This window comes from Rhinatrema bivittatum, chromosome 3, assembly GCF_901001135.1.
Source record: "Rhinatrema bivittatum chromosome 3, aRhiBiv1.1, whole genome shotgun sequence".
In the NCBI taxonomy this organism is placed as follows: Eukaryota; Metazoa; Chordata; class Amphibia; order Gymnophiona; family Rhinatrematidae; genus Rhinatrema; species Rhinatrema bivittatum.
The window spans coordinates 294,688,632-294,710,664 of record NC_042617.1 but is presented as its reverse complement, the minus strand read 5'-3'; the positions used below and the strand labels follow the sequence as shown (position 1 = coordinate 294,710,664).

Here is a 22,033-nt window from a genome sequence, read left to right as displayed (position 1 = left end):
TCGCAGCGCTTCAACCCCTACAGGACTTGCTATCAAGCACCTCGTTCTCAGGCCAGGAACCAGCTCTTTCGGACTAAGCACACCAAGAAGAGAACCGGCCCGGGTTCTGGCCCCGGCCGTAACCCACAATGACAATCAGCTGACCCATCCGAGGGTAGCAGCCATAGGGGGCAGGCTAACCCTCTTCTACCGCAGGTGGGTCGAGATCACTTCGGACCAGTGGGTCCTCGCCATCATCCGGGAAGTATATTACCTGGATTTTCTTCGGCTTCCACCGAACAAGTTTGTGGAATCTCCTTGCTCACCGATCAAGAAAGCGGCACTAGAAGTGACCTTACAGAGGCTCCTGGCCCTAAGATCCATAATCCCAGTACCTGCAGGAGAGATAAATTCTGGGCATTATTCCATTTATTTCATAGTACCCAAGAAGGAGGGCACTTTCAGGCCCGTCCTGGACCTCAAGTCAGTCAATCGACACCTACGGGTCCCCAGCTTTCGCATGGAAACTCTGCGGTCGGTCAAGAATTCAGAACAGCCAGGGGAGTTTCTCACCTCCCTAGATCTGTCGGAAGCCTACTTGCATATCCCAATCCATCGGGATCACCAGCGCTATTTACGCTTCAAAGTCCTGAATCAGCACTTCCAGTTCCGAGCTTTACCCTTCGGGTTAGCCACGGCGCCGCGGATCTTTACCAAGGTCATAGTAGTAGTGGCGGCAGCACTCAGGAAGGAAGGAATTCTCGTCCATCCCTACCTGGACGATTGGCTGATCAGGGCAAAGTCACCGGAGGAGAGTCACCGGGCAACCAACAGAGTTATAGCTCTTCTGGAAAGTCTAGGATGGGTAGTCAACATAAAGAAGAGTTCCCTACAGCCATCCCAGTCACTGGAATACCTAGGGGTCCAATTCGACACCCAAGACGACAAGGTCAGCCTGACCTCCAAGAGACAGTCAAAACTCCAGAATCATCTGCAGGTCCTGCTGAGCGCCAGCCGGCCCACAGCTCGGGATTACCTACAAGTCCTCGGCCTCATGGCATCCACTCTGGAAGTGGTGCCTTGGGCGCGGGCTCATATGAGACCATTGCAACGCGCCCTTCTATCTCGATGGAGTCCACGATCGCAGAACTACACCATACACCTACCTCTGCCGGCCAGAGTGCGGAATCGGCTACGGTGGTGGTTACAGCCCGGCCACATAAGCCGGGGGTCAAGAATGTCCTCCCCAACCTGGATTCTGCTCACCACAGATGCCAGCCTGATCGGATAGGGAGCACACTGCGAGGAACTCACCACCCAAGGGCGGTGGACCAGAGAAGAGTCAAGGTGGAACATCAACCGACTAGAGGCACGGGCAGTCAGGCTTGCGTGCCTGTGATTTGCCCACAGACTTCGCGACAGTGCGGTCAGAGTGATGTCAGACAACGCCACCACAGTGGCATACATCAATCGACAGGGCAGAACCAGAAGCCAACAAGCGTCCCTAGAAATAACTCCCCTGATGATTTGGGCAGAAGCAAATCTTCAGGACATCTCCGCCGTCCACATTGCCGGGAAGGACAACACGACAGCAGACTTCCTCAGCAGAGAAAGCCTAAACCTGGGGGAGTGGCAGCTGTCACCCACAGTTTTTCAGATAATTGTGGATCGATGGGGGACGCCAGCCATGGACCTATTAGCGGACAGGACCAACGCTCAAGTTCCCAGATATTTCAGCCGCAGGCGGGATCCTCGGGCCCAGGGGATCAATGCCCTGGTACTACCATGGCCTCAGGGGATCCTGCTATACGCCTTTCCTCCGTGGCCCCTGCTGGGCGCCATTATACACAGGATTCAGCGACACAGAGGCCTAGTTCTTCTAGTGGCCCCGGACTGGCCAAGAAGACCCTGGTACGCAGACATGAGAAGACTACTGGCAGGGAATCCTCTACGCCTGCCTCCACACAGGGACCTGCTGCAGCAAGGTCCCATCCTCCACGAGGATCCAGCTCAATTCTCTCTTACGGTCTGGCCATTGAGAGGGCTAGACTGAAGAAAAGAGGATACTCGGAGCCGGAAATAGATACACTCCTCTGAGCACGCAAGTTCTCCACATCACTGACATATATCAGGATCTGGAGAGTTTTTGAAGCCTGGTGCGACTCTCACGGCACCAATTCACATGCCGCTAAGATTCCTCTCATCTTGGACTTCCTACAAGATGGACTTCGGAAGAGTCTGTCCCTCAGCTCCATCAAGGTACAGGTAGCAGCGCTGTCTTGCTACGGTCCCAGGCATGACGGCAACTCCATTGCCAAACACCCAGACGTTTCACGTTTCCTGAAAGGAGTCAAACACATTCGCCCGCCACTGAAGTGGCCAGTGCCCTTGTGGAACCTCAACCTAGTATTGGAATTTCTAGCGGGATCCGCCTTCAGGCCCCTTCGAGGCCTATCTCTCCGTTTGTTAACCTTGACGATGGTGTTCTTGCTGGCCGTATGTTCAGCACGCCGCATCTCAGAGCTGCAAGCACTGTCCTGTCGTGATCCATTTCTCAGAATCACTCCAGAGGCTATCCATCTTCGCACAGTTCCATCCTTTTTACCCAAGGTGGTTTCACACTTTCACCTCAACCAAACCATATCCTTGCCTACCACGGAAGGTTTGAAGAAATCGGAAGAAGGTCGAATACTACGTCATCTCGACATCGGCAGACTGCTATCCAGATACCTGGAAATGTCAGAAGTAGTACGAAAGACGGACCACTTGTTCATCCTGCACAGCGGGAAGAAGCAAGGGGAAGCAGCCTCACGGCCGACCATCGCCCGCTGGATTAAAGAAGTTATCAAGGCAGCCTATGTAGAGGCGGGTAAACCACCGCCTCTACAGGTCACGGCTCATTCTACCAGAGCACAATCGGCCTCTTGGGCAGAAGCTAAGCTGCTGTCGCCTTGTAAAGCGGTGATGTGGTCCTCCCTCCATACCTTCTCCAGATTCTACCGTCTGGATGTCCAGGCCCGGGAGGACACAGCATTTGCGAGGGCAATCCTACACGGTCCTCGGGCAACCTCCCGCCCAGTCCAGGAGTAGCTTTTGTACATCCGATTTGTTTTGAGTCCATCTGCTACACGCTAGGAAATGTTGAGATTACTTACCTGATAATCTCCTTTTCCTTAGTGTATGCAGATGGACTCAGCATCCCGCCCGCCTGCCGGTATACATGGGGATTCACCGTCTCACGGTAAGCCATGTTTGCTTATATAGGGCATACACCCTGCCGGGTATCGACGCCTTCCGGCTGAGTACACTGGCGGTCTCCAGCTACCATCAATTGGTCAGGGTAATCCTGCTGATTAATCGATCGGACAGTTACACATATATCCATAAAAGCTTTTGCAAGGAAGATTACTGATTTGCTACACTTCCTGTGGGGGTATATGTACCCGTGCTGACGTCAGATCCGTCTCCAACTGCTAGCACGAGCACACAATACCCATTTGTTTTGAGTCCATCTGCATACACTAAGGAAAAGGAGATTATCAGGTAAGTAATCTCAACAATAATGGAGATCCTTTTGGGACATATCATAACAGCCAGAAATAGTAAGTCTGGTCATCAATCACTACTCTGCAATTTATTCATCAAGAAAGATTTCAGCCAGTTGGCAGCTACCCCATGAATGCAATGGGTATGGACCCGTATTTCTGAAACACACGAAGCTATGCATACGATTGTCCCTGGTGGGAAGAGGAATGATGAATCTGGCCTGCATGCTTTCCATTTAGCATGCATTGATTCTGAGGTTTGCCAGTGCTGAAAGAGACCCAAAGGATGTATTTTTCCTCATTTCTGTTTCTTCAAATGTTTGATAGATATTTTCAAAGCGGAACCTTCCTCTCTAGCTTATCCAGATTTTATGAGGGGATCTCTCCCTCTTAGCCCCTCCATCCCCTACTTCTTGGTTAAGGAGCCCTGCACAGCCTGTACTGCCCAGATCCCCGCAATACCCTAGAATCGGCCCTGGCTGCACACAGAGAATTATGTAATTTATAAGAGTACATTTAATGTAGAGCAGTATCTGTAGCCTCTTGCAGAGAAAGCTAACATAAGTAGAGCAGATACGCAAGGAAGTAGTATGTTACATAGGTTTTCAAAGCAGTACAGAATGAATGAATACATGTCTTTAGGTGGAGTCTTAAATGGTAATTCTAGCTGCTCTATCCTTCCTCCCCCACCCCATAGGGTGCTGCTTTGGTGTATCTCTGAGGTCTAGACTAACTGGGTAGAACAAGATCTGTCAATTCTTGTTCTATCACGTTGCCCACTAATCTGGACCAACCCATCCTGTCATTATTATGGTGGTGGTGGTTTTAATGTTTTGGAAATTTGTAATAGCTTGGCAGTTTTAATTAAGTGCTTTATTAGTATTTTTAAGTTTTGAGATGTTGGAAGTTTTCTCAGTTGAAGCAGAGGGGAGCAGCAGAGCCAGGGTTATCTGATGATGATTGAAAACATCCCAAGATCTGCAATTTAATTGGTGTCTGAAACTGCATAACTAGAGGATATACCCTGAGGCCCAAACTGTTGAGGGAGCTAGTAGAACAGGAATTTGCACAGGTAAGACAGAATTTCCATTTGCAGACACATCTTATTAGGAAATGAAAACATGTCTAAAATAAAAAAAAAATTAAATTAAAAAAAAAAGATTCTGTATAACGTTTTATTTCTGATTCTAGGGAAGCTGCCCGGGAATGCCGTAGAAAGAAGAAAGAATATGTTAAGTGTTTGGAAAATCGAGTTGCAGTTCTTGAAAATCAAAACAAAACTCTAATTGAAGAGCTAAAGACTTTAAAAGATCTTTACTGTCATAAAACAGTGTAAGAAAAAAGGGACCATGGAGAAAATCTTTTTTTGTGGACTGTATGAGTTTGGGAGGGGGGGAGGGTTAATTTTTTTTTATACTGAATTTTCTAAAAACTTTAAAGTGAAAGGTCAAAACCGAAAACTGTTTTTTTATCTAGATTTCACAACTTTAAAAGACAGTAAAGAATCCATGTACAACAAGTTGAGGGACAAAGTTAAAAAAAAAAAGAGGAGAGACATGGAGAAAGCTCCTGCTGCAACAAGTGGCTACTTTAAATGAAGCCCTAGATCATGTCTGGAATAATAAGGGATGCAAATTTCTGTGATGAGCAGTTTCCAGTGAAATCAGTAACACAAGGAAAATAGTACAGGAATATAAAGATGCAAGAAAATCTTTGCCATTAGCAGCATATATATAACCATATAGGCTTTAATTTCTTGATTTTCAGATCTTTGGGTTTTTCTCCCAAGTTATCTATATGTAAATATTTTGGCTTCAGCCTGTTAATCCTTGTATACAGGTTCTAAAGACAAAAGGAGAGCTAATACATTGCTATAAGTATAAATTATGTTTACTTATCTGGCAAGCTCTTTACCTAGTTTCTGTTTATCTGTCACTTGTTTGTCATCACATTTTATCTTTTATTGTCATATGTAGAAATAGGGGAGGGGAAGAGAGGCACAGAGGAGAATGCAGTGGCTCCTTTAACCACCAAGTACTTGTGGCCGTACTTACTAGGTTTAATTTTTATTTTGTTTGCTGTGTTTCCTTCAACATTCAGAAAGCTTCTGTAGTAGGCAACATAACTATTTTTCAAGTTTGTTTCTGGAGGACATCCAAAGCATATTGAACATTAAAAACAATTACTAGTCCAGTTACTTTAAACCAAAATTTGGGTTGAGTGGGTACAGTTGTTCTAAAGTTGAAGGTGTTTACGTATATACATATATATGTGCACATACATATATGTATGCGTGTGTATGTGTATATATATCTATATAGAGAGCGAGAGAGATATACACACACTTTGTTCTTGGCTACTGAGTGTGATGAAATTTATATAAATATATAATAAATTGTGTGATGATTTTATATAAATATATATATATATGATTGAACATGCATTGGTTATTCTGTGGGAGTGAGATTGCGTCTGTTGCTTAGTGTATTTCTAGAATAGAAGTTTAAGTACTTTGCTGTATGAACAGTTCAGCAAAGGTATATATGAGCTGAATACATTTGTCAAAGGGGTTTTCTAATTAGGCTGTCATACAAGATTTAAGAGAAATGTCGTAATTTTTTGCAAAATATTTTATACATTGTGGTATAATTGTAAGAATCTTCTGAAGAAAATTTTAGACCAATATATTTTTGCAATTAATCTTTAAAAACCAAGAGTTTTCTATGTATTTTTATTGTGCTTTATCCTTCCCTCAAAGGCCATCTCCAAACCCTCTCATTTTATATTCCTAGTTGGTGCTAATCTAGTGCACCTTCATCCAATTAGTGTTCTACAGTTTGTCCCAACACAAGGTTCAGCTATGACAGCAGCAGTGGATCACTTCTGTCCTCTGCTTCCAAGTCTGACCTAGAGATGTGCAAATAATTCAAAGTCCAATTGAAAGAGATGAATATCAATAGAACTTTTGGCTTGGGAAAATCTTTTTGTATTCTTTCAAACAAATTTGGAGAAGATTTTAAAAATTCAGATTTTTTAGAAAATCAAATGCAAATTCTTTGAAGCGTACTATGAAATTGATGAAATCCACTTTGGAATTTTTACTACAGTGCAGCCAGATGAGACTCCCGCATCATCATTGCAATCATACATCTTCGGATGAATAAAGACACTGCATGCTATTGATTGCAGAAAGAACTTTATATAGGAATATGTCTGCAGCAAAAGGCAGCTTATATATTCAAACATTCCAGCAACCTATTAACGACAATCCAGTAATAATGAAATATGCTTTTTGGGGTGACCAGTCACCACCTACGCCTGTGATGCTTCATAGTCATTTGCCTTCGGACTCTGCCATAGAAGCTGTCCACTACGCAATTTGTGCCCCTGTTCCGAAAAAGTCTGGGGTCCAGTGTTAGGCAGTGTCAGTATTCTATTCTCTTCCATCAAAGTGGAAAGCACTTTTGCAGTTGCAGCAGATCATCATTAGTTGCTCAGGCAGAAATTGTAATGAGGGTCTTTTAACTGCTTCGCCATAGCCACAAAACTGCACGAAAGGCTCAGAGTCAGCACATGCTGGCCACCCCAACCACCATGGCCCTCTGGTAACCATACCTTGTTTGCTTGGGGGGGGCTCCTCAAAATTAGAAGTTGTGGCCATGCCATGTCACCAACATCGTGTAAGTCACTATTTAATTTATCAAGGCCAACGTCTGACAAATGCACTCCATCTGGGTCAAACAAACTAGGACCGTTCTTGTCAATTAAGTTCTGTACCAGACTGATACCTTAGGCATGAATCTACTAATCCATTTATTCAATTTTTTCTTAGTTTTCTCAAGAGGGGGATCCTGTAGGACCAAATGATGCATGACTCAGGGGAATAAATTCACAATGGCAATGCAGTCTTTTTGCATTTGTTTGCACAAGCTCCATACTGAGCATTGACACTTTACCATTGCTACCAAAGCGAAGAATTATCTCCCAGGGGAGAGTTTGTGCTCGATGCATGTGCCACATGAGGGGTATGAGCTAGTCCCAATGCATCCCACACTGCCCCATTCAAATTAACAAGATTCAAGAGGGCCACATGCCCAACTGTTCTCCCAGGGTCCTCACTTTTACTCATTTGTTTACTCAGTGTACAGGAGTGCCCCACGGGTCAGATGAGAAGCACATTATCTTACCTGTACCTGAAATAAGCATAATACATGAAATAACCCTCAGACTTTACATACGGTTGGCATCTCAGTGACAGCCATTTGCCTATAGATATTATAGTTTTGTCCGGGAGCCCTAATACTGTTGTTGTCACCAGTTCAGGATGAATGTCAAGTGAACCACTTGTTGTCCATCTCTCATATTCTCAAGTGCATCTAAAGAACCCGTGCAAACTGGAAACGAGATAAAGGGTGCCTGTTGCTGTGTAGCAGCAAAGGCCCCGGGCTGCGCAGTCTCTGGGTCAGATAACTCTGTAGATTATGCATTAGGGAGGGGATGTCTCCCTTCAATCTGTTCAGATTAACCAACTTGTCTTTCACTGTTTGGGCTATCTTGGACCTATGAATGTGCAGAATCACTCGCCCAGGAGTCCTGACCATGCCTCCAACCTGCAGATCTTACCCAACCCTTGCATCAGTCTTCTTACTGTAAAGCTAGCTGAGGGATTTTTGAGCACCAGTGCCTTCGCAAAGCAGGCTATACCTGTCAAATGTGTTGCCTTTGTAGATTTGGCAATGCTTTTATGCTTGTGCTGCAAAATATATTTAACCTGAGATCGCATTGTGACTGGCTATGACAAATCGCTGCCCTCCATGGCGAATAAAGACTGAAAATCAGACTCAGAACCTTTTTGGTACTTTCCGACAGTCTATCAGCAGCTTCCAAATTTCGAGGGGGGGGGGGGGGTGTCAAACCACCAAATCTCAGGTAGACTATGTATCATGAAGACATTTGCCTCTGGAGCTAGAGACCTGACAGATGACCACTTAAAATGGGAGAGTCAGCAATGCTGTTCTTGATATCCGGCACATGTGCTGAGTGTAATGAGATGCTGTATCACAAGCATTGAAGCACTAACTCCTTCATACCTTCGGTCCTGCCAACAAACTATTGATGGACTCCACCACCAACAAATTAACCTGAAAACTGCACCTGTTGCCAAGGACCTGATCCAAATATGAATGGACACCATTAACAGGGAACAGCTCGAGGAAAGTAATGTCCTTGATTGTCCCATATTCATGCCATGATATTGGTCAAGTTTCCACACATCTATCTGTAGAAAATACCAAAGCCTTGCCCACCCAATGCATTAGTGAAAAGATCCAGTTCACAATTGAACCTAGGGGAATCTTGCCATATTGCAAGCCCATTGAGTGATTGCAGGGTTTGCTCCCACACTTTAATGTCATGCTTGATGGGCTCTGTTCTTCTGACATATTTTTTCTGAATGGCAGCTATGGTCTTAGCTTTTTTTTTTTTTTTGCTTTAATGTTCAAACTGTTTATTAAGAAAAATTGTCAGTACAAAGAAAACAATATGCACTGGATACATTTTTAACATTTTCTCTCCCAAACCGTAGAAACAGATTACAGAACATACAGAAGAAGAGTTTCCTCCCCCCTTCCCAAATAGTCAAAGCAATCAAGAAGACTAGATATGGATGGAGTAAAAGCAGGTCATGGCAGAGGCGAACCTAGAGTATTTGGCACCTGGGGTGGATACTTCTTTGACACCCCCCCCCCCCCCCACCCAATTATAATTTTAAAATTTCCTAAACATCGATAAAATATTTCAAACAGCAGACACATCAGACAACACCCAATAATTAAAACTAATAAGGATTTTAAAAACCTCTCGCTCTATTGTTTTGAGGAATAGTGTTTTTCTGCTTTTCCATTGTTGCACTGCATACAGAATCTGGCTTGTGGTTTTCAGTTCATTTTTTGTATGCATGTGTGAGAGAGGAAGCGTGTGTGTGTGTGTGTAAGAGACAGAAAGCGTGTGTGCGTGTGTGTAAGAGACACAAAGTGTGTGTGCGTGTGTGTAAGAGACACAAAGCGTGTGTGTGTAAGACACACAAAGCGCGCGTGTGTGTGTGTGTGTAAGACACACAAAGCGTGTGTCTCTCACCAAGCATGTATGTGTGCGTCTATGAGAGAGGGAGCATATTGTGTGCATGCGTGCCCCCCACTATATATCAATCTTAGGATTGTACCTCTCTCACACACATACACTTCCTCTGTGACTCTCTCACACAGACATGCTTCCTCCATCCCTCTCTCACATGCTAACACACACACACACGTGCAGACAAAAACTGAACTGGAAACCACAAGCCAGATTCTGTATGCAGTGGAAAAGCAGAAAACCACTATTCCTCAAAACAATACAATCAAGAAATATAAATCAATCAGAATAGTAAAACCATATTAAAAAATATACATTTCAAAACAGCTGATGAATAGAATATTCAATAATTAGAAGCTCCTGTACAAATTTTTAAAAATTTCCCAAACATTGATAAAATATTTCTCACAGGACAAGCAGGATGGTAGTCCTCACATATGGGTGACATCATCAGGATGGAGCCAATCACAGAATACTTTTGTCAAAGTTTCTAGAACTTTGACTGGCACCCACTGGGCATGCCCAGCATGGCATCCAGCAGGGGTCTCCCTTCAATCTCTTTTTTTCCGCGCAGCTATAGCCACATGGATTTTTGGAGCTCTTCAAGTTCCTGACAGGAATTTTTCCTCAGGAAATTTCTTTTCAAAACTTGCAAAGGTTTATACCCCCTAGGGGTCTTCCATCTCCGCTGTTGATTACCATGTCCGTACGGTAAGTTTGCCCTGTTTTTCGGTCGGTTCCTGGTGGGGACTGCTCGGGGCCTTGTCGGCACCATCCGCAACCGGCCTAAAGTTTTCGACGGCCACGATGGCGACGGGTTTTCATCTGTGCCCTGACTGTCCGAGGACTATGTCAATCACGGACCCCCATTTGGTCTATGTATTGTGTCTCGGACAGTCACATAACGTGGTGACGTACCAAATGTGCCCAAATGACCCCGAAAGGCCGTCTGGCGCATTTGGAGAAGATGGCGCTTTTATTTCAGCGTCTATCTCCACAGATGCCATCGACTCAGCCTCCGGCGAAACATCGTCCTCGTTCCGATGCCGGAGAATCCCGATCGGTGTCTCGATCTTTGGCGTCCCCATCTTCGATGCGGAGTTGGGGAAAGCTGACTACCGGGAGAAGCACCGGCACAAACATCAGAGACCAGTGCCTTCGATTTCCGGAGCACCGGTGGCACCCTCATCGAGTCTCGAGCCACTGAAGAAGACTACCTGAGCTGAGGAGCATGAATTGCCCTCGAAGCCGGATGCACTGAGGCATCCCTCACCTTCGGTGGGGCAGCTGCCGAGACTCTACCGGGACCGGTGGATCCTCCGGCGTTGCCCGCCATGCCTCCCACTCTGGACCTGGGGCTCACCACCCCAGTACTCCGAGAGGAATTGCACCGGATGGTGCAAGAGGCAGTGGTCCAGGCTGTCCAAAGCCTCCCGAGACCACCAGCACCGGTGCCCGTGCCCCGATGCTACTTCCTCTTCTAGATAAGCTTGACTTGCTTATCAGTGCCCTGCCGGGGGCACCGAGGAAATCGCCGATCCCCATGGCTCCCTCGACGCCCATTCTGCTCTCATCAGGGGAAGAGTACGCGCCGAGGTTGGAACCCATTCCGGGGCCTTCGGGAGTGCCCACAGAGGACACCGGTGAAGTCCCTGATGCCATCGGTGCCACTTCGCCCGGCACCAATACCGGATCTCGATTTATCGATGCCAAGGCCTCCTCCGGCGGGAGGGATCCCATCTCTTCCATTACGACCACCGATGGATGCAGGGAATCAATCATATGATCCGTGGACAGATGATACATCTGATTCCCAGGACTCAACCGAAGTTCCCTCGGAGCCGTCACCTCCAGAGGAAAGGTGCAAATCTCCGCCGGAAGACCTCTCCTTTATAAGCTTCATCAAGGAGATGGCGGAGTCTATTCCCTTCACGCTATAGATGGAGGAGGACTCCAGACATAAAATGCTGGAGGTACTTCAGTTCCTGGATCCTCCAAAGGAAATCATGTCCGTCCCCGTCCATGAAATTGTACAGGATTTGATGCAGCGGAACTGGGAGCATCCTGGGTTGGTTCCTCCCGTGAACCGCAAGACGGATGCAATCTATCTTGTGCAGCCATCTCCAGGCTTCCAGAAGACGCAATTGGCACATCAGTTGGTAATGGTGGCGTCTGCCCAGAAGAGGGCCAAGCATCAAAAGCCTCATTCCTCAGCACCACCTGGGAAGGGGCAGAAGTTTCTTGATGCTTTCGGCCGCAGAGTGTTTCACGGAGCTATGCTCATTTCACGTATTGCGTCATATCAATTATATATCATGCAGTACAATTGAAACCTGTTTAAACAACTGCAGGACTTTGGTGAGTCCCTCCCAGAGCACTTTCAAGACCAGCTGAACTCTATCATTAAAAAATGCTTCGATGCTGGTAAACATGAGGTCAGATCGGTGTATGATGTCTTTGATACGGCCTCCCGGTTGTCAGCGGCCGGCATCAGCGCTCGCTGTTGGGCATGGCTGAAGTCCTCTGATCTCCACTCGGAGGTGCAAGATCATCTGGCTGACCTCCCCTGCACAGGGGATAACCTCTTTGGTGAAAAAATCCAGGAGATTGTAGCACAACTGAAGGACCACAGCGAAACACTCCATCAACTCTCGGCCGCTCATGTGGAATTCTCGGCTCTCTCCAAGCGCCCGTTTAGACGAGAAGCTAAAAGAACAGCATACAAAGCCCAGAGATATTATCCCCTATTGGCACGGGCTCGTCCGTCCCACCCATTCCAAAAGTCTGCACCATGCCAGCCACAGACTCAGAAAACGCAACCTCCCGCCCAGCCTAGTCCTGCTGCGGGATTTTGACTTCCAGCTTGGGAGCGAAGATCATCCCCCTCTGCCATTTCTGCTTGTCGGTGGCCGACTATGCCACTTCACCACCATGTGGCTAGACATCACCAGAGACCGGTGGGTACAGTCGGTCGTAGCTCAAGGCTACCATCTAAACTTCCTCTCCGTCCCGGCGGACAATCCACCTCGGCCGGGGTGGACTTCCTCTGACCACTATCTTCATCTACAGAAGGAAGTAACTTCCCTTCTTCAAGCAAATGCCATAGAACCGGTTCCTTTTTCCCAGAAGGGGCTTGGATTCTACTCCTGATACTTTTTAATCCCAAAAAAGACAGGAGGTATTCGCCTGATATTAGACCTTCAGGCTCTAAACAAACATCTACGGAGAGAGACATTTCAGATGGTAACCTTGGGCTCCTTACTTTCACTTCTTCAACAGGGGGATTGGCTTTGCTCTCTAGACCTGAAAGACGCGTACATGCACATCGCGATTACCCCGTCTCACAGAAAGTACCTCCGCTTCCTTGTCGGAGACCAACATTTCCAGCACAGAGTACTTCCATTCGGCCTTGCATCGGCCCCTTGTGTCTTCACGAAATGTCTGGCCGTTGTAACCGCATACTTAAGAAGACTGGGCACTCATGTCTATCCTTACTTGGACGACTGATTGCTGAGAGCTCAGTCATCGGAAGGAGTTCTTCACTCCCTCCATCTTACAGTGCAGCTACTACTATCATTAGGATTTCTAATAAATTATCAGAAATCTCACCTGATTCCGTCTCAGTTCCTCTCCTTTATCGGAGCGGATCTCGACACGATCCAAGCAAGGGCTTTTCTTCCCAGGAATCGAGCTCACATGCTGGCGTCGCTGGCACGTGCTATACAGTCTCGCCGAACCATGACGGCTTGTCATCTACTCGTCTTACTAGGGCATATGGCATCCTCGGTCCATGTTACCCCAGTGGCTCGTCTGGCCATGCGAGTAATGCAGTGGACATTAAAGTCCCAGTGGTCACAGGCACATCATCCAATGTCCGACATTGTCCACATCACCAAGCAACTTCGCCTCTCACTGGCATGGTGGTCCCAGGAGTCCTACCTGCTTCAAGGTCTACCATTTCAAGCTCCAGAACCTCACATAATCTTAACGATCGACACTTCCACTCTAGGTTGGGGAGCGCGTGTCAACCACCTGCAGACTCGGGGGAACCTGGTCGGCAGAGGAGTCGCAACATCAGATAAATTTTCTGGAGCTCTGAGCGGTCAGATATGCTCTCTCTGCGTTTCAGGATTGTTTGTCCAACAAAACGGTCCTGATCCAACGGACAATCAGGTAGCGATGTGGTACATCAACAAGCAGGGAGGCACCGGGTCCTACCTTCTTTGTCAGGAGGTGGCACAAATTTGGGCTTTTGCTCTATCTCAGGCCATGCTTCTGAGAGCGACCTACCTGGCGGGTGTGGACAATGTTCTAGCGGACAATCTCAGTCGAGAGTTTCAGTCCCACGAGTGGTCTCTCAACCCTGTAGTGGCAGACTGGATATTTCGGAAGTGGGGATATCCAAGCATCGACCATTTTGCCTCGTCTCACAATCACAAAGTGGTCAACTTCTGCTCCCTACATTGCAGTCACCAAGTTCTGCCTCAGGATGCGTTTGCCCTATCCTGGAAGAAGGGCCTCCTCTATGCCTATCCACCACTTCCTCTCATCAGCAAGACTCTCGTGAAGCTACGCACAGACAAGGGTTTGATGATTCTCTTTGCCCCCTACTGGCCGCGACAGGCATGGTTTCCCATCCTTCGGGATCTCTCAATGCGTCCGCAGATTCCTCTGGGCACGGATCCGTCCCTGATATCTCAGAGGAACGGACAGTTGCGCCACCCCAACCTTCAGGCTTTGTCACTGACAGCTTGGATGTTGAAAGATTGATTTTGCAACCGCTCAATCTGTCGGATTCTGTATCCCAGGTTCTAGTAGCTTCACGAAAGCCTTCTACTAGAAGATCTTATCATTCTAAATGGAAACTATTTTCGTTGTGGTGCACTTCAAAGAAGTTAGATCCTTTTACCTGTCCCACAAATCAGTTTTTAGACTACCTCTGGCATCTGTTGGAGACGGGTTTACAAACCTCTTCCATCAGAGTGCATGTCAGTGCGGTGGCCACCTTCCATAGGGGTACAGGGGATGTCTCTATCTCGACACAACCCCTGATGGTATGCTTTATGAAGGGATTGCTTCACCTGAAGCCTCCTCTCCTTCCACCGGCCCCGTCTTGGGACCTTAATGTGGTTTTAGCGCAGCTCATGAAACCTCCGTTTGAACCTCTGCATTCCTGCGAGTTGCGGCATATCACTTGGCAGGTCCTTTTCTTTCTGGCGTTAACGTCTGCTCGCAGGATCAGTGAGCTACAGGCGCTGGTTACATATCCCCCTTACACGAAATTTCTTCATGATCGGGTGGTCCTTCGCACTCATCCTAAATTTCTACCGAAAGTGGTATCTGAGTTTCATTTAAATCAATCCATATAGAAACATAGAAATGACGGCAGAAGAAGACCAAACGGCCCATCCAGTCTGCCCAGCAAGTCCCGCACCTTTTTTTTTTTCTCATACTTAATCTGTTACTCTTGGCTCTTAGTAACCTATTGGTTCTATTTCCCTTCCACCCCCACCATTAATGTAGAGAGCAGTGTTGGAACTGCATCTAAGTGAAATATCTAGCTTAATTAGTTAGGGGTAGTAACCGCCGCAATAAGCAAGCTACACCCATGCTTATTTGTTCACCCAGACTATGTAATTCAGTCCTTGTTGGTTGTTGTCTGTATATAGATCCACTTTTCTTCATTCCCCCTGCCGTTGAAGCAGAGAGTTATGCTGGATATGCATTGAAAGTGAAGTATCAGACTTTCTCCCCTGCCGTTGAAACAGAGAGCTATGCTGGATATGCATTGAAAGTGAAATATCAGGCTTATTTGGTTTGGGGTAGTAACTGCCGTAACAAGCAAGCTACTGTCCGCTTTTTTGTGAATGCAAATCCTTTTTTCCACATTTCCTCTTGCCGTTGAAGCTTAGAGCAATGTTGGAGTCGCATTAACCGTGTGTATGTTTATTGAATAAGAGTATTATCTCCAGGTAGTAGCCATCATTCCCACGAGCCACCCATTCTTCATTCACGTCCTCTAGACTTTATGGATCCACAGTATTTATCCCACGCCCCTTTGAAGTCCTTCACAGTTCGGTCTTCACCACTTCCTCCGGAAGGGCATTCCAGGCATCCACCACCCTCTCAGTGAAGAAATACTTCCTGACATTGGTTCTGAGTCTTCCTCCCTGGAGCTTCAAATCGTGACCCCTGGTTCTGTTGATTTTTTTCCCGACGGAAAAGGTTTGTTGTTGTCTTTGGATCATTAAACTCTTTCAAGTGTCTGAAAGTCTGTATCATATCACCTCTTCTTCTCCTTTCCTCCAGGGTGTACATATTTAGATTCTTCAATCTCTCTTCATAAGTCATTCGATGAAGACCCTCCACCTTTTTGGTCGCCCTTCTCTGGACCGCCTCCATCTTCTCTCTGTCTCTTTGGAGATACGGTCTCCAGAACTGAACAGAGTACTCCAGGTGAGGCCTCACCAAGGACCTGTACAAGGCGATAATCACTTCCCTTTTCTTACTCGATATTCCTCTCTCTATGCAGCCCAGAATTCTTCTGGTTTTAACTATCGCCTTGTCACATTGTTTCACCGACTTCAGATGCCTACTTTCTTTCCAAAGCCCCACTCACTTCCTGCTGAGCGGGCTCTGCATTCCTTGGACTGCAAACGTGTTGCCTTTTATTTGGAACGCACTGCAGGCCATAGGAAATCCACCCAGCTCTTTGTTTCTTTTGATAAGCTTAAGCTGTGACTCCTCCTTCTGCTATCAACAAGCAGGTCTTCCACTCCAGGGACGAGTTAAGGCGCATTCTATTAGAGCAATGGCAACCTCAGTTGGACATCTTCGTTCTGTACCTCTTATTGATATCTGTAAAGCTGCAACCTGGAGTTCTCTCCATACCTTTGCAGCCCACTACTGCATAGACAAAGCTGGTACACAAGATTCTATCTTTGGCCAGTCTGTTCTACGCAATCTATTCTCAGCGTAATATCCAACTTCCTTCTACACCCACTGGGATATTCAGGCTGCACGTTATCCAAAGAATCACCCCTGTTGTGCCTGTTTGCTCGTCTTTGGGTGTTTTTGGTACATGCGCGGGCATCCTCAGCTTGTTATTCACCTATATGTAAGGACTACCATCCTACTTGTCCTGTGAGAAAGCAGAGTTACTTACCTGTAGCAGGTGTTCTCACAGGACAGCAGGATGTTAGTCCTCTCGAAACCCACCCGCCATCCCATGGAGTTGGGTATGCTTGTTATTTATTATTTTATTTTTCGCACGCACTTTTTGCTATACATAAGACTGAAGGGAGACCCCTGCTGGATGCAGGGTTAGTGCCATGCTGGGCATGCCCAGTAGGTGCCAGTCAAAGTTCTAGAAACTTTGACAAAAGTATTCCGTGATTGGCTCCATCCTGATGATGTCACCCATATGTGAGGACTAACATCCTGCTTGTCCTGTGAGAACACCTGTTACAGGTAAGCAACTCTGCTTTCAAAACAGCAGACATCAAATAACACCCATTAATTAAAACTAATAAGGATTTTAAAAATCACTCACTCTCCATACCTGTCACCCTGAGATTGTCGTGAACTGGGATAGACACACATACAGAGACACAAATAAAATATGCTCCCTCTGTCTCTCACACACATACACGCTTGGTGAGACACAAGGAGCTTGTGTGTGTTTGTGAAAGAGACAGACACACACGTTTCATCCATCTCTCTCTCTGTCTCTCACACATACACGCTTCCTCTGTATCTCTCACACATGATTCCTGTCTCACCCACGAGCGCACACACATGCTTCCTCTCTCACCCCACCCCACCACACAGGCACCTTCACTTACATACCTACAGGCACCCTCTCATATATCTACACAGGCACACACACACTCTTCTATACACTCACTGTCTCACACACACACACACACACACACACACAGTGGCACTTACTCTCACAGGCAGGGCCTGTGCTAGCATTTTTGCTGCCTCGTTTTTGTTTTTTTTTTTTAACACACCTCAATGAAACATGCAGTAAACACTCACTCTCACAAAATTCAGAATAAAGAGACTGTAAACTATAAAAGAGAAACAGAACCAGAAACCGCAACAAGCCAGACTCTGTATGCAATGGAGAAACAGAAACACCACCAGTCCTCATAAATGATTTCATCTAACAATAAAATCAAGGAATATAAATCAATCATATTAGTAAAACCATACTTGGAAATATTCTTTTTATAATGATCTAAGGAACAGAATAATATCTACCGTATTTTCCGGCGTATAAGACGACTGGGCGTATAAGACGACCCCCCCTTTTTTATACATATTTTTAAGAAAAAAAATAATTTTACACTCAAAACAGGAGCAACCCTATCTATGAAAAGGCAACACTACAAATACCGTATATCAGGCCCTAAAAACCAATATACCTCTTATTAGGAAAACAGAACTAGCAAGCAGCTATAGATCCCCACACATAAATAATTGTAAAACTATACTAATAAGCAGAATAAATGTTTCAAAACAGCTATGAACAGAATAACATCCAACAATTAAAAACTCATAAAAACTATTAAACATTCTCCAAACACCAATAAAATATTTCAAAAAAGCAGACACATCACATAATATTAAATAATTAAAATGGCAGTCAATCAAGAAAAATAAACTTAAAAAGCCACCTTTCCTTACCCCCTCCAGCAGCTCTCCTATTCCTCTTCCTTAGGGCCCATGTCTCTCACACACACCATACCAGTCATGCCCCCATGACCAGTTTCTGTCTCTCACACACCAATCATTTCCCAAACAGTCTTTGACACACACACCAGACACCTTCCTGAACAGTTTCTCTCATGCCATACACATACACACAGGCTTCCCACTCCCGTGTTCTGCTTACCGTACATATACGGGCTTCTCACTCTCATAATCACTTTCTCTGTCTCACACACACACACCAGTCTCTCTCTCATTTCCATGCTCACTCTCCACGTGCACAGGTTTCTCATTCCCTGAATCACATTCTTTCTCTCACATTCACACACACCAGTCTCTTTCTCTCACACACACCGTCACCTTATCAACCAGTCTCTCTCTCATGCACGCGCACACACACAGCCAGCCCTCCCGCTCCCATGCGCTCTCTCACATAATCAGGCTTCTTACTCCCATGCTTTCTCACATACCCAGATTTCTCACTTCCATGCTTTTTCTCTCTCTCACACTCACATACACATCAGTCATCTCTCTGAGCAGTCACTTTCATTGTCTCTCACACACATGAGCTCGCTGACCAGTTTCTCTCAATCACACACACATGCTCTCAATCAAATGCATTCTCTCACTTACACATAGGCTGGCTGCTTCTCTCTCTCTCTCTCACTCACTTCCCCCCCCCCCCCCCCCCCCCCCCCCGAGCATAGCTGCAGCAGCCGCCTCCTCCTCCAGCCCCCGCAGGCCAAGAAAGAAGAAACCCATCGGCCGCGGGAGGCTCATGCTGCTGTCTCCTCTCCCGATTACCAGCTCCTTCGACTGCTCGGGGCCGTTCCTGCTGTCGCCGCTGCTATTTTTTCACGCGGCACGGCTCTTTCTTCCCGCGCATCACTTCCTGTTCCGGGTCGGGGGGGGGGGCGGGCGGGGAAGAAGAAAAGGCCAGCCGCGGATGCCACAGCTTTTTTTTTTTTTTTTTTTTGCACTGCTGCCGTTCCCGCTGGGCTTGAACGTGCTGATAGCCCAGCGGCAACGGCAGTGCGGTGCGCGGGAAGGAGAAAGCCGTGCCGCATGAAAAGATAGCAGCATCGGCCCCCGAGCAGTCGAAGGAGCTGGTAATCGGGAAAGGAGACAGCAGCATGAGCCTCCCGCGGCCGATGGGTTTCTTCTTTCTTGGCCTGCGGGGGCTGGAGGAGGAGGAGGCTGCTGCAGCTACTATTTGTGCTTTGGGGGGGGGGGGTGTGTGTGGAAGTGAGAGAGTGAGAGAGAGGCAGCCAGCCTGTGTGTAAGTGAGAGAATGCATTTGATTGAGAGCATGTGTGTGTGATTGAGAGAAACTGGTCAGAGAGCAGGTGTGCCCTATAAGACGATACCCGGCGTATAAGACGACCCCCGACTTTTGAGAAGATTTTCTTGGGTTAAAAAGTCGTCTTATACGCCGGAAAATACGGTAGTAATTAAGAGCTTGTACAAGATTTAAAAAATTTCCCAAATAAATTATTTCAAAATGGCAGACACAGACATCCAATAAGTTAAACAAATAAGGATGGAAAATTCACCGCTCTCCATACCTGAAAATGTTTTATTTCCAGTCATCCAAAGTAAGGAATGGATTAGTGAGGCAGCACAAATTTTCTTCACACACACACACACACACACCTCCCAGAAAGGTTCCCACACACATCACCTCCCAGAAAGGTCCCCCCCCCCCCCCACACACACACATACACACCACCTCCCAGAAAGGTTCCCACACACACACACACACACCACCTCCCAGAAAGGTTCACACACACACACCACCTCCCAGAAAGGTTCCCACACACACACACCACCTCCCAGAAAGGTTCCCACACACACACACACACCACCTCCCAGAAAGGTTCCCACACACACACCACCTCCCAGAAAGGTTCCCCCCCACACACACACACACACCACCTCCCAGAAAGGTTCCCCCCAACACACACACACACCACCTCCCAGAAAGGTTCCCCACACACACACACATACACACCACCTCCCAGAAAGGTTCCCCCCCCACACACACACACCTCCAGTCAGGCTCCCATTCACAAACACCACATCCCCACACCCCAGTAAGACTCTCATTCACACACACATACCATTCTACTGCTCCTCCTCGTCTGCTGACCTGTGTGCTAATCAAACCATGCGAGCCTAGCACTTTCTCTATGCTGATCTCATGCATCGCGAGTTCAGCATAGAAAATGTGCTAGCTGCACATGTTTTGGAAAATGAATTCTGGCACTGAGAAGGTGTAGAATGGCTCCTTCTTATTTCTTTGGCTGCCGGTGAGATGGAGTCCACCAGCATCCTCATTGGGCCAATTCCTCTTCCTGGCCCCAGTGAGATGGGGTCCATCGGCAGCCTTTTGGACTGATTCCTCTTCCAGCCCACCGGTGAGATGGGGATTCACCGGTGGCTTCATAGGCCAAGTCCTCTTCTGAGCCGCCAGTGAGAGAGAGTCCACTGGCGGCCTCGTGGGCCTCTCCCTGCTTCCGACGTCACCTCACAGGGTGCGCTGGGCATTCCCTGCTCCCACTGCCGCACCGGGTGTGCCGCCCTGTGCAATTTCACAGTTTGCACACCCAGTGGCACCGGGCCTGCTCAGTTCTGTGCCATCGCAGGACCTTTCTGCCGGTGATAATGTCACCCCTCCCCCTGCTGCCACCTGTGACAGACTGCCTCCCCCCCCCCCCCCCCCCCCCCCCCCCTTTTAGTATGCCACCGGGTCATAGAATAGTTAGCATAAGTTCAAAGTTGAACTCACTACAGAGCTTAATCTGGTCTCTAGGAATGCAGGTATATCAAGGGTATTTATAATTGTATGTCATTTAACACTGAACTTCAAATACTGATAGGTAGTAGCTGATTTGGTTTCCAAACCTGCAGGAAATTCCACCTAAGTTTAACCAAATGGCCTATTGCCATTTTTACATTGGTCCTAGCTATTTTGATGAAAATCCTCCCCCCTGGGATAACATGACAGGCAAAACTAAGCAAACCAATTAGAAACTGGAACTCCTTTTTCACCTGACACCCACCAATGCAAGAGTTTCTTTTAGATTATCTTTTCCAGTTGCAATATAGATGCCCCCCTCTCGTACATCTAGCTCAGTACCTAGAAACTCTATGGCTGAAACAGGGCCTTCTATATTGTTTTGAGTAAGGGGAATACCAAATTCAGGGCCTTCTATATTATTTTGAGTAAGGGGAATACCGAATTCGGAGGCACTCTTCCCAATAAGCAAAAAATCATTGAAATAGTGTACTACCCTGTTTCCCCGAAAATAAGACAGTGTCTTATATTAATTTTTGCTACCAAAGATGCACTAGGCCTTATTTTCAGGGTATGTCTAATACCGTAGAGCTGCTGGCTGCCCCTGCGTCAGCCATGTCCCACCAGTGTGCTCTCAGAGAGAGGCAAGAGTGTGCAGCATTCATGGTAGTCAGCTTGGGCTGACTCTGCTGCTTTTGAACCTCTGCACACTGCTTGGAAGGGGTCCCCCCGACTGGTACTGCCACCATCCCTAGATGTCAGTAATCTTGATGCCACTATCACTGCTGCCACATGGCTATTGGGGAGGCGCCAATTGCTGCTACTGACACTGAAGCCCATTCTGCTGCCTCCTCTGTGCAGG

The 22,033-nt window shown here is 46.9% G+C and overlaps 1 protein-coding gene across 5 annotated transcripts in view; it reads left to right on the top strand.

Annotated features, from left to right (window-relative positions):
* ATF1 (activating transcription factor 1) overlaps positions 1–22,033 on the top strand; it is a 318,756-nt gene that overhangs the window by 194,590 nt on the left and 102,133 nt on the right. For 4 of the 5 annotated variants that reach the window (XM_029594977.1, XM_029594976.1, XM_029594981.1 and 1 more), the window contains one exon: positions 4,716–5,129. The exons of the other annotated variant lie outside the window; for it this stretch is intronic. In XM_029594977.1, coding sequence (XP_029450837.1) covers positions 4,716–4,860 — 145 coding nt within the window. In that variant the 3' untranslated portion in view covers positions 4,861–5,129. Of the gene's footprint in view, positions 1–4,715; positions 5,130–22,033 lie in introns of those variants that run through there. 5 annotated transcript variants of the gene reach the window in all.